We start from the raw sequence: 13481 nt of genomic DNA, 5'->3' as shown, positions 1-13481 counted from the left end.
CAACAACATTACTACAGCGAGAATAAAAGTTACTCCTTCTTTCTTTGCGTGAACATTTGGGGGCTTTATGCAAATCTTCCCACATAGTGAGGTAGGTATGTGGGGGCGTGTTCGAACGAGCCGTTTTAGGTAGGTGTGGTTAACTCTTAACTTTTATAAAGAATATCTCTTTGGATTTGAGACTTTAGTCTTTGCAACTTTACAGATCTTCTTTATGCACCAAGAGCTTGTAACACTCTAAAGAGAAAGGAAAAAATGAAATCGCATCATATGACCCCTTTAAGGAAAAGGACAGAACCTTTCTTTTGGACGCCCCCATTTCTAATGACGGTCTGTTCGCGGATTCGGTCACGACTGTCGTGGAAAAGTTTCAAGCTGCGAAACAGCAATCCGCCGCGTTTCGTCAGCTCATCCCGCGCAGGGCTAAGGAAGTAGAGCGTCAACCACCTGCGGCTCATTCACGCTCGTCCTCTTTGCAGCGCCCTCGCGAGGTCCAGCGGCATGAGCCATCGCCTACGTTACCCCTTCGTAAGGACTGGGGTCCTAGGTCTCCCCCGCCTGCTCACCCACGGCAACGCAAGCGGATAGACTTAAGTTCGACGGCCAAGGCCTCTCGTTCTCAGGCTCCTAATAGCAGTTCCTGATTCTTTTGCTCGTCTTCGGAGGCCAGGCCCTCCTTTAGAGAGTGTGGACGAACCGCACAAGCATACTCTGACAGTTTTAGGTCGAGTCCTTATGACGAGCACCCCTCAGATACTCTGCACGTTCCAGTCTTCAGAGTTCGAGAGAAAGCCCAAGGGTCATGCGAGCATGGCCCGTTTATGACGGTCTTCAAAGCTCCCACTCTTGGGGTGGTGGGCAGGCCCGACAGCACATTGGACATCTTCCTGTTATAGAATTTCCCGCCACTCAGGTGCTTTGGGGCCCTATACAGGAAAATTAGGTGAATATTTCAAACGTAGAACGACTAAAGCCCCCAGCAGACTATTGGGCCGCGTGGAGATGCCTGCCCGATGTCTCACAATGGGTACTACGCACCGTTCGACACGGTTACACCATCCAATTTCGGAAAGGGCCACCTCCTTTCAGCGGGGTTCTTCCTACGACGGTACATCCTGGGAAGGCCTCGATTTTAAGTCAGGAGATCATGTCACTCCTAGAGAAAGGGGCTATAGAGGAGATACCCCCCACTCAGAAGAAGTCAGGCTTCTACAGCCGGTATTTTGTTGTGCCCAAAAAAGATGGTGATTAATATCCGATATTGGACTTGCATCGTCTAAATCTTGTGCTCAGAGTGAGCAAGTTCAAGATGCTAACAGTAAAGTCCATTCTGTCTCAGATCCAATCCAAAGATTGGTTTGTAACCATCAATCTAAAGGATGCATACTTTCACATCCATCAAGACAGGAAGTTCCTCAGGTTTGCTTTCGAGGGCAAGGCATACCAATATTGTGTTCTTCCTTTCGGACTAGCTTTGGCTCCTCGAACGTTTACAAAATGTATGGACGCAGCTCTGGCCCCGTTGCGGCTCCTGGGGCAGAATTACGGTGACACGCAAGGGCTTTCGTGCTCTAAGCCCGTGAATGAGACCCCAGTTCCTTCAAGAAGGAATTCCAGATAGGGACGTTGTGTCGCCGCAAGACAATCACTACGGACGCGTCCCTTACGGGCTGGGGAGCGGTCCATCAAGTACGTCCAGTCTGTGGAGTCTGGACAGAGGTGCATTGTGGCTGGCACATAAATCGTTTGGAGATGCTAGCTGTCTTCCTGGCTCTCAAACAGTTTTTACTAGGGATGCACCGATACCACTTTTTTCAGTACTCGCCCGATACCGATACTTTTATTTTTGGTACTTGCCGATACCGAGTACCGATACCGATATTTTTATTGCATTTGTAAATTTTTTAAATATTGGGTACAGAAACCAAAAGGGTATGTATAATGTTAGTTGGTTAACTTCATTTACTTCCTTCGTAAACAAGTGGAAATCTGATGAAATAGCACGCAGCACGCTGATATAGCTCACCTACGTGCGCGTCGGGGGTGGTGCTAAGCGCTATTTGGCCAATGAATTGGCGTGATGGTATAAGTGCTTCAGACATTTGTCACACCAAAGGTGTTCCCTAAAGCGATGACATCATCGCAGCATCTCGTTCCCTATTCAGGGAACCAAGGTTACATACGTAACCGAGATGTTATGCACAGTCAATCATTTACAGAGGCACATGGTGGAGGAAAAACTGTAACTGTAACAAACAGCAATCACAAGTTAACGTAATATTTATTTTAATTAATTTTAATCAATCATATTAATCCAAATCAATAACCATATTAAATTAACTACGGTAATATAACTGCCTCAAGTGGCTTTCTGCTGTTATGTTATGAAATTAGTAAAAACACCAGTGTTCAACAAATAGCTTATTAACTTTTGTAAACTACTTTATCACTCTATGTGCATATAAATATTTGATAAAAACGTAAACTTAAAAAACTTACATGAAAATTAGAAATGTTGCCTTAGCACCCAATTAAAGTACTGAAATTACAAAAACAGAAATCAATTACTGAAATATTTAAAGAATATAATGATAAAGGCACTACATTTTAATTAAAAATATTAATTTGAATTAAACACTAAATTTTAATTCAAAATGTTAATAAACTCTATAACATATATAATATATAGGCTATATTACTGAAATAACACTAACCCCCGGTTTCACAGACAAGGCTTAAGCCTAATGCCAGACTAAAATCTAAGTCTTGAGCTGTTTCAACTGAAAAAAACTTGCACTGACTGATCTTAAAATATATCAGTGCCTTTATTTTGTCTCAAAATGCAGACCAGTAATGTTTTTTCTAAGGCATATTTATAAAAATTACTTAAATGTCCTAATTGAACTATGGCCTAAGCCTGGCTTAGTCTAAGCCCTGTCTGTGAAACCAGGCCTAAATGTAATATCATTAAGCCTAAGCCTAACTGAGTGAAATGGTTTCCTTAAACCAACATATACAGTGGGTATAGAAAAGAATCATCCCCCTTTAAAATAATCACATTTTGTTGTTTTGCAGCCTGAAATGAAGACGGACAGTTTTAGTTTTATCCAGCTGTATTTACTCAGTGCAACTTTTAACATCCAAGTGTTAAAAGAGTTGGAAAAAGGATCACCCCCTTGTGTCAGTATTTTGTTGAACCACCTTTTGCTTTAATTACAGCCTTTAGTCTGTTGGGATACATCTCTACTCAGCACATCTAGACTTTGCAATATTTGCCCACTCTTCTTTGCAGAACGGCTCAAGTCCAGTTAAATTTGATGGTGAGCGTTTGTGGACTGCAGTCTCCAAGTCATTCCACAGATTTTCAAAGGGGTTTAAGTCTGGGCTCAGACTAGGCCCTGCAAGGACATTCACCTTTTTCTCCATCAACCACTGTGTGGTCAGTTTTGCTGTGTGCTTTGGGTCATTGTCATGTTAGAAGGTAAACCTTCTTCCCACTGACAACTTTCTGGCAGAGGGCAGCAGATTTTCCTCAAGAATTTGATGGTATTTCGCCCCATCCATTTTTCCTTATATCCTGACAAGTGCTCCAGTCCCTGCTGCAGAGAAACACCCCATAACATATTACCACCTCCATACTTTACTGGAGGAATGCTGTTATTTGGATGGTGAGCTGTATTGGATTTCCGTCAGACATATTGTTTGGTGTTGAGGGCAAATAATTCAATTTTAGTCTCATCTGCCTCAGAATCTTCAAGGTGCTTTTGGCAAAGCTCAGTCGTGACTGCATGTGGCCTTTCTTGAGGAGTGCAACCTTCCCATTCAAGCCAAATTTGTGAAGAATTTGTGATATTGTTTTTACATGCACACAATGACCACTCTGTCATAAATTTCTGCAACTGCTTCAGAGTTGTCTTTGTGTGCCATGAGACGTTGATTAGCTACACCTGATTGAGTTTACAATTCATTTTTAGGAGGGGGTGATCCTTTTTCCGACTGTTTCTTTTTTCTTTTTTTTTTCTGACATGGTGTTATATCTTTTACTTTGATGTTATAAGTTGCACTGAGTAAATACAGCTGGATAAAACAAAAACTGTGTGCTGCAAAGCAACAAAATGTGATTATTTTAAAGAGGGGTGATACTTTTCTATACCCACTGTATATTACAGGGTATATGGGAGTGGTGAAAGATTTTAGGCTTTGAAATATGTAAAAAAAAAAAAAAAGACATTTGGCTGTTTTCAGACTTCTGAACTATGTTGAATTCTCCACAAGTGGTCATACTGAGAATAAAAACAACAGTAATTAGAGAAAACTGGAATTTCAAAACTTTTTTTTAATTATTATTTTCATGAAAGGTTTTTCAACAAATGGAGACAAGTTAAATTTTAGCTCTCAGACTGTAGGGGCCCTATGTGAAACTGAACTTGTACACAAAGCAAGGACACAAAAGTAAAATGTTAACACAAGAGCACCAAACCTTCAGGATATTTCATCATAACTTCTGTTACCTGATCACCTTTTTGAAATGAGGGAGAAAAAAAAAGCTGTAACTTAGCATTTGATCAACGATCATTTTAATAAGGTATTCAGCACACTGGCATTAGGAAAATGAACATTCAGGTTCCAAAATGAGACTGTTCAACCATATAAGCATTTCTAAACAGTAAATGAATGAATGAACACCAAACATTTTAAAATACTGAAATCATACAGCACTTTCTACTTTACAGAGCTTACCAATGATGAAACCAAAATTTGATTCAAATCAAAAATAAGACATGATATGAAAGTGCACATCAATTACTCAAATGCATCATGTTTTTCTGTTGAGGCAACAAAAAAATTGAATTGCATAGAAACCTGTACTCTCTAGTCCCCCAAAACAATATAAACTACATTTGCTTATATTTGCTTATACGGACCCAAAACTTGTTCTCAAGACAATGGAGATGATCTGATTTCAAATGCTGAATGTGTTAAACATAATCTTTTTAAATACATTTGAAGCCACTCAGAGAGTGAAATGAACATGGCGTACCATTTAATAGGTTCGGCCTTCTAAAACGGTATTATAATGACATAATCTCTCTAGGGATGATTTCATGATTGATTATATTTGGCCTCAAAATAAATATCACACAAGGATAGTAAGTTTTCATTTAAAGAGTAAGCTTTCAGATATATTCAAAGAGTTCTCTGATAATGCAATCACTAATCTACTGTTATTTGTATTGATAAAGGTAGGCATTACTATAACAGATATTTGCCCGATATGGCTAAGAAACCCCTGAGCACACACTTCACACCAACACGATTCAAATATTGAATGGAAACACTCCAGGCTTGGCCAAAATGAAACAAAAAAACATATTTCATCCTCTGCTTCACACAATTATCTATGAATCTAAAATTGGTGTTTGGTATGACCACATTTTTATAATATATTTATCTGATACAAATAAAAATGTTTAAAAAAAAAAACGTTAAAGAACCGTTTAAATAACGTTTTTCAACTTAAGTCTTACCGAAAACTTAATTTCTTCTAGAAATCCCAGCATAGGTATTTGAAACCGAGCATACAAATTTAGGTTTCCACCGCAAACAATGCTTCAATTTCAATCCAAACATTTAAAATAAAAGAGTACATGTTGTGTACAATGAATGCAGTCTGAATTTCCCGTGCAAACTACTAAGTGCATTGTAAAAAGTGACATAAGAGAACAGTGATGACACTGACAGCACATTTAATTCATCATTATCATTAAACACAACCAACTTGAGCAAACATACCGTGTAACAGAACCAGTCCATAAAAGAAAAGTCCTTTTATTTGCGTTAGTACAAGTCTGTCCAGCCTCCTGTAATCATGTAAAGTAAGACTCACATTACACATGTGCAGGGACGCGAGCGAGATCAGAGACAGCAGCTTGATCATGATAGTGGACAAATGTACTGTAATACTTGAAAACCCCTGATGCAGGAGCTACTGGGAGAAAACTAAGGTAATGATCCAGTACTCGATTATACCATCTTTGTTCTAAACTGACAGAATCAAAACGGACTTGTGTCCATTTGGACAGATTCCATCTGAATAGATCAGAAGAATGAAAGAGATAAGAGGAACAAAAGGATCAGGTTCGATTTCAATATGTCACTTATCTATGTCCGTAAGGGGCTGCAAATTGCTATTGCGTCATCACATAATCAAAGAAATGTCAATGTGTTAATATCAGAAGAATGAAAGAGATAAGAGGAACAAAAGGATCAGGTTCGATTTCAATATGTCACTTATCTATGTCCGTAAGGGGCTGCAAATTGCTATTGCGTCATCACATAATCAAAGAAATGTCTTTAGTGTTAATGAAACCGCAAAGCTTGAATAATCATCAAATGAGGAGTTGCCCAAAACTGCTGGTGCTTGCATTGCTTTCCCTAAATTGTACATACGTTCATTCAATGTTTTCGGAAGAATCTTATAATCTAATACATAAAGGATTTCATTTTTGAACCGATAATAAAATTAACTGAATACACATTGTTCATTTCCCTGTAGAAACATTCAGTTATGACAAATGTACCATGTGAAGTGTTAAATAATTTGGTTGTAATTTGATCTTTGAGCACAAGAAAAACAGAAAATTGTTTCTGGATAATTTTTTCTTTTTCTTTCTTTTTTTTTTTTTTTTTTATATGTCCAATTGTACAATTATATAGAGAAATTATATAAAATAATGTGCTTAATATAATTAAAAACAGATCATATTAAAACATAAAAAACTAAATAATTGAGTTAGCTATTTATCATTAAGTTACTGCTTACATTGTATTTGTACAAGTGTTGTGTAGTTATAAATAGATATTTTCCTCTGTATAACATGATGTGAAAATGTCATCATCGTATTTTTACATTCATCTTTTGTGACTTCTCCACTTAAAACAATAGTTATGCCAAATACACGCGCACACACATAAACTATACACGCACGCACGCACGCACACACACACTTCTCTTTTAAATTATTGACCTTTTTCCCTATGCTATGCTGTGGTTCTGGCCGCTCCACAGATGAGGTGTGCTTTACGTGCGGTTGAGTGTCTGGAAGATTCTGGAGATCTGGAGCATGACGGGACCTGTCTCAGGATCATTCATCCACTGCGTGCTGTTCAGCGGGTTCTCCAGCATGTCCTCAAAGGCTGTGAAGCCAAGAAAAACATGTCTCAGTCACATCCAACCAACAACAGACACAGATTGGACTGCATCTACTTGAAAATACAGTTTAGTCTGTTTCAACAGTGGTCTTGAACTCCAACACAAAACATATTTAATAACCCTAAAAAAAAAAAAACACATTAAATATGTTAACAAACATAAATAAAATAATAAATATTTATGAGTCCTGTAGGTCATCTTATAGCACATGGTGTTATCAATGCCATGGTCATTGGTTCTATTCCCAGGGAACACATACTGACAATAATTGCATGCTTGGAATAATTAAAATGTTTAATTGTTTTGAAAGAAGTCTCTTATGCTCACCGAGGTTGCATTTATTTAATCAAAAATATATATTTTACATTTTAAAATAATGTTTTTTTTATTTTATTTTATTATATTTTAAAGTGTTACGGTACTTATTCCTGGTGCAAGAGAAACATCTTGTTATTTTCAATGCTGAAAACAGTCTTAACTGCTTAATATTTTTTGTGGAATCTGTGATACATTACCATTCAAATGTTTGAGCCAACTATTTTTTTCTACACCAAAAAAAAAGAAACAGTATTGTTTTTAACATTGATGAAAAGAAATGTTTCTTGAGCACCAAATCAGCATATTAGAATGATTTCTGAAGGATCACGTGACACTGAAGACTGCTGAAAAGCTTTACCATCACAGGAATAAATTACATTTTAAAATATATTAAAATAGAAAATGGCTATTTTAAATTGAAATAATATTTCACAACATTAATGGTTTTACTCTTTTTATCAAATAAATGCAGCCTTAATGAGCAAAACAAACTTCTTTCAAAAACATAAAAAAAAAAAAAACAACTTTATTCCAAACTTTCAGCCATTAGTGTAAATACATAAAATATAACATCCCACCAGTTGTGTGTGGTAATGTAGGTTAAAAAAATTAAGAAAATATATTAAAATATGAAATTAGCAATTAGCAAATCATTACAGTGTAGTAGACAATTTTAAATTCAAGTCAGCTTAGCAAATGGGGCAACCAGATAAAATTTGAAAGTTTTAAAAATTTAAATTTGAAAATTTGACTTCCAAGATTCCAAGAAGTCCTTTTTGTAACCGTGGCTAGAAGGGAAGCAACTTCTGAGCAAGTCCAAGATAATTCTGGATATTGTGAGAAGCCTGGTGACAAAAGCTGAAAGGCTTTGGAAGTAACTGCTGTGGTCTGATGAAGTGAAAATTGAGCACTCTGGCCCCAAAGCAAAGTGCTGTATTTACCACAAACCACACAGAGCCCAACACCCAGATAACGTCATCCTGCCATCAAGCATGGTGCTGGCAGCATCATTAATCTGGGTTACTGTTCAGCTGGAGGAAGTGGAAAACTCGCTGTCATAACAGGCCAAATGGATAGAATCAAATAAACACTTGAAAACCTTGAAATAACATGTTTTGCTCAGCCAGAAATTTCGTTTTCCAACAGAAAAGTAGAAAAAAACAGCAGAAACAATCACTGATTTGACTGTTTTGAAGAACCTTTGAGTATACAGGGAAAAAACCTCACCTAGAAGAGTCTTGGGGTTTGTGAGACCAAGCTGTACGACGGGATTCTCCAGGATAGCCTGAAACAGGGGACTGCTGGTATCAATGCCCTTGTCCAGATCCTCAGGGGTGGGCTTTCTGTCACCCAGCAGCCATTCACACTGTGTGGGAACAGAAGTTACAAAACAAGGATATGGAATAAAAATGTGACCTTAATAAATATTGTTTAACTAAACAAAACAAAGACTTAACCACATATTTTACAGAATATCAATGAGCTCATTTAATCTTAATTGGCTGTTGAAATAACTCAATATACATGATTTTATGATCCTCTGAATGTTTACATACAGCTGCATCCTGTTGATTATTATTGACGCGGAGGGCATCAATCACCTCTTTCTCATCGAAGCCCATCTCCATCAGTGCAATCACTGCCTACACACAAACAGAGATACGAGATGATGCATCTAAAAAGATTCCACAGCAAGACAGACGTAGCTATTTTATGTGAATTACTGCAGGATTTGCAACCAACAAAAATTAATTCTATAGTGGCATTTGCCTGTGGAAAAAGTCGCTTCTATGATGCTAGGGCGTTGTGGGTGGTTTTAATGGTTTTTAGCTTGTTGTTATCAGTGTTGTTATTGTTAGCTAAAACTTAAAAAAATTGTTTTAGTAAATTGAAAAAAAATGTTGAAATAAATTAAAATATAAATACATGAAACAATCAAACTTGAACATTTAAAAATTAGAAACGTTGCTTTGGCAGCTAACTAAAATAAAGTTAACCTTAAAAGGGATTTTCTCAATATTTTTATTTTTTTTTTTTTTTTTTTGCTACTATTGAAGTCAATGGTGCCCATCAACTGTTTGGATACCAAAAATTTTCTAAATATCTTTTAGTGTGTTCAACAAAAGTAAGAAACTCATCCAAGTTTGGAACAATTGGAGGTGAGTAAATGATTACAGAATTTTCATCCTGGAAGTGTACTACTCCTTTAAAATTGTATCCTTATATACAAGAAAAGACTTCAGATGTGTCACTTACACATGCTCATTTTGATTATTGAAACATAAGAAAAAGGGTTTGAGGATTCCCTAAGTAAGAGTACTCACTGGTTTAAGCGTAGAGCCTTCACAGCACGACTCTCAGGGAAACCCATCTCAGTCAGCTGCTGCAGGGCCGTTTCATCCACACGATCCTCCTCATCCTCATCCAGCATGGCTGCCAGAGAGGGAAGACACAAAGAACAACCATTCACCATAATTTGCTAAGAGAGCAAAATTATATTTACACCTGCACACTGACCAGTCAGACATTCTGAGTGGTTATCAGAGATCAAAAATAAAGTAGGTTAATAATGACCTCTTGAAAAAAAAAGTACTGTGGCAGTACTGTTTGCACGGCAATATTACTCTATTGTACTTAAATAATAAGTCAGATTAATAAATAATATGATAAATAATATATCAGAAAAACCTATGGCAGATATCTGAAAAGCATGGTAATTAATTGTTTCACCAAGGCTTAAACTGATTTGATCCATTCTGGTCTCTATCCATAGCTTACCATTGGCCTTTTTGAAGAGCTCAACAGCATCTGGATTCAGAGCCAGCAGCTTCTGAGCCACCTCAATAAGTGAGACCAGAATCTTCCTCAGCTCTGTTTGAAACTGAAGGAGACAAAATAAATTATACAATGTAAAACAACATATTCTGAACAATTGCACTGCAGAAAGGTCTAACTGAATAAACTGCATGCACCCACATCTCTGATATTGTGTTGAGTTACAGCACGGTCAGTGTTGCGAGTGGACAGGTTTGCTGTGGCTTTGAGGATGCCGTCCATATCTGGCGCTTTGTTCTCTTGCTTCTTCTGTCAACAAGCACAGACACTGCTCAACTTTGCAGAATCACAAAGCTTAGAAGTGTAATGCATAGTATTAATTAAGAAGAGTTCACCCAAAAAGAAAACTGTCACCAGATACCTTCTCTTCAGAAGATATGTCAGCCATTTTTGGTGGAGCCTGCGGAGGTCTTTTCTTTATCAATAATAAGCAGTCTAGAAAACAAACAAAAATGAATCAGGATTCATGTCTGTCAGAATCTGATTTTAAATACAAAGAACATGTGCAAAACATGACTACACCCTAGATCAGTGGTTCTTAACCAGGGGCTGGGACCCAATAGAGGGCCTTAGCAAACTTCCAAAGGGGCCTCAAGATGACTTATATGATTCAAATTCAGCATGAAAGGAAATTGTGTTCATCTTTTTCTCTATTGTGATGTATATGTGAGTAAAACGACTTCTCAAACAAGAAAAAAGTTAATGTATTTGATTAAAGATTACAAGAGCACACAAAAAAAATTATGTGAATGGATCAATAATTTAATAAACACTGTAAAATTCCATTTAAAAATAAAAAAAATTGTCCATTTTAATTTAATGGTGAATGGAGAAAAAATAAAGTATTTAATAACAGCTAAAACAATTAAAAATAAAGATATTTCTTAGTTCAATTCACTCCCTCAACATTTTTTTTTTAAATATTCAATCTGGTAGAAATTGTGAGAAAAGATATTTCTAAAAATACTCATCCTTAATCCTTACCCAGTAAAATAACAAACAACTGGAAAAATCATGGGGGCCTTTGAATATTGTCGTGAAAAATGCAGGGCCTTAGAGTCAAAAATATTAAGAACCACCAGATGCACCGGTAAGTTGAAATACCTTTGTCTTTAAGATTTTCCTCAGCAACTGTTTTGGATTCGGTGAGAATTCTCTCAGTGGCAGCATGAATGAGTTTGTGATGTGTAAGAGTTTTAGGATCCTCTAGACTTCCATGGACATACTGTAAGAGAAGAAAAATACAAATGTAGTGTCTTTAACTACTATGTACTAACATTGAAATATATAATCAATAGATACAATGTACTTATTGAGCACATACATGTACAGTAACAATATTTGAATACCTGACTGTAGATACACATACTACAGAAATACACTGTCGACCCAACCCTTACACCACAACCCACCTTTAAACCTAACCATACCACCAAACCTGTCCCTAACCTTAACCAAATCCCACCTCAGTAGCAGCAAAAGTGCTGCTATCTTACAACCCCAAACCTTTGAACAGTACATTTACCCCATAAAAATCACAATCATGAGCTCAGCCCACTTACAGTGGGGTCCAGTACTGTGGTAGTACCACGGTACAGTTGGCGTCAATTGTTACCATGTTACCTGGTACTGAATAATTAATGTATCCTGCTTTTTACATGATACTCCAAGGTACTTCAAAGAACACCATGATATTGTCATTATATAAATCCATAAAACTTGGTATAATTGTGACATTATGCCATTAAGCACAGGGTAATACCATGGTACTTTTCAGCCCGCATTGCAACTTGCAGCTAGAACATGGCTTGACCTACAGTCAAGTGATTACAAACACATTCACAACCTTAAAGCCATGAAGTGTGCAAATCAAATCCTCACAGAAAATATGAATGGGTGTCAAGGTGAGTTGAGCTGCACAGATCTGAGTACTTGACAGATATATTGTGAACAAAAAGAGGCTGTCAACGAGTTAATGTCAGTTCTACACAGTAAACCAACCAGGGTGACAGTGGTAGTTACAGTACAGCCATAGAGACGGAGGTGACAGACCAGCTTGCTAAATTATAAATAGCACCGTCGACTCGTCTGCTAGTTACTAAAAATACTTGGCAATGACTCTGAGAATCCAGCGGGCCGGGCCTGTCCTGTCCGAGTTGGCTAACAGTGCCAGCTAACCGACGGCAGACCTACATGCTTTAAGCATTTCTCCTTGAGTTTCTCTATAGTGGTGTCTTCCGTGACTTCCTCCAGCCACTCGGTACCCTCCACGGTACAGACGTGGACCTTCAGGACTTTGCCTGCAAAGATCTTCTCCTCCTGCACGAACATTGTAGCAGCAGCGGCGGCGGCAGGACCGCAGCGCTCCCCGCTGAAGACGCTTCGCGAGCCCGCTGTCTACAGCCCGGAAAGCCGCCCTCTTCCCCGCTTAAACGTGCCCTGGCAACAGACACGAGCTCACGGTCTCATTCGAACATTTTCAGGCCGTCCGATCTGTACTGCCCGCCCGCTCCATAGGACTGATATATTTCGACGGGACTGATAGGTTTCCAGCTGCAGCAGGGACGCTCGCTCTGTTGACACCTGCGACTCGAGAGCGACAGCGGTCGGTCGCGCATGCGTGAGGTTGCGGACTGTGATTGGTGGAAGTACGTATACATGCAGACGCGTCGTGCTGCACACTCTCAAAACAGCCTCGGATGGGAGCGGCGATGCCTAAAAGCTGGAGCACAGCTCTGCCGTTGAAAACAACGGGCTGTTTTCATCTGTACTTTGAGAAAAGCATACCGAAAATTCAGATTCTGTAAAACTTTCTGTCGCCCAGCCGCTTCCAGGTATCTACCGACCTACAAGACGCTTGCAAACAGTGTGATACCCGTATAATACTACAATTGAAGTAATGTCAAATTGTGATTATAAACCACATACAAAAAAAAGGACTGTAGATTAAAAACTGACAAACACAGATAATTATTTAAATAAATAAATAAGAAAGAAAGAAAGAAAGAAAGTGAATAATGTAAAGGTTAAACAACTCCTAAAATTCTCATACAAGTTTTAAAATAACTGATATTGCATATACTTCACACTTATACAAGTGAAATTTAATAAGAAG

The 13481-nt window shown here is 37.9% G+C and overlaps 1 protein-coding gene across 1 annotated transcript; it reads right to left on the bottom strand.

Annotated features, from left to right (window-relative positions):
* Positions 1 to 6742: 6742 nt before the first annotated feature.
* On the bottom strand, positions 6743 to 12980 carry LOC107756253 (ubiquitin-associated domain-containing protein 1-like). The gene is made up of 10 exons (XM_016573284.1): positions 12560 to 12980; positions 11471 to 11591; positions 10728 to 10801; positions 10508 to 10615; positions 10310 to 10412; positions 9856 to 9964; positions 9770 to 9782; positions 9088 to 9174; positions 8759 to 8897; positions 6743 to 7197 (listed from the first exon to the last, which is right to left on the bottom strand). Exons 1-10 carry the CDS (start codon positions 12695 to 12697, stop codon positions 7082 to 7084), a joined length of 1008 nt encoding a protein of 335 aa, XP_016428770.1. The 5' UTR covers positions 12698 to 12980; the 3' UTR covers positions 6743 to 7081.
* Between the last annotated feature and the right edge of the window lie 501 nt (positions 12981 to 13481).

The sequence above is a fragment of the Sinocyclocheilus rhinocerous genome, unplaced genomic scaffold, assembly GCF_001515625.1.
Source record: "Sinocyclocheilus rhinocerous isolate Xijiao unplaced genomic scaffold, SAMN03320098_v1.1 scaffold1043, whole genome shotgun sequence".
Classification (NCBI taxonomy): Eukaryota; Metazoa; Chordata; class Actinopteri; order Cypriniformes; family Cyprinidae; genus Sinocyclocheilus; species Sinocyclocheilus rhinocerous.
The sequence above is the reverse complement of the archived record's forward strand: the minus strand, read 5'-3'. Positions and strand labels throughout refer to the sequence as shown.

Coding starts and splice junctions, on each gene's coding strand:
- LOC107756253 (XM_016573284.1), bottom strand. CDS start 12,697: ATGTTCGTGCAGGAGGAGAAGATCTTTGCAGGCAAAGTCCTGAAGGTC. Junction 11,592..12,559: donor AGGAGAAATGCTTAAAGCAT/GTAGGTCTGCCG, acceptor CTTCTCTTACAG/TATGTCCATGGAAGTCTAGA. Junction 10,413..10,507: donor CTCAACACAATATCAGAGAT/GTGGGTGCATGC, acceptor TGTCTCCTTCAG/TTTCAAACAGAGCTGAGGAA.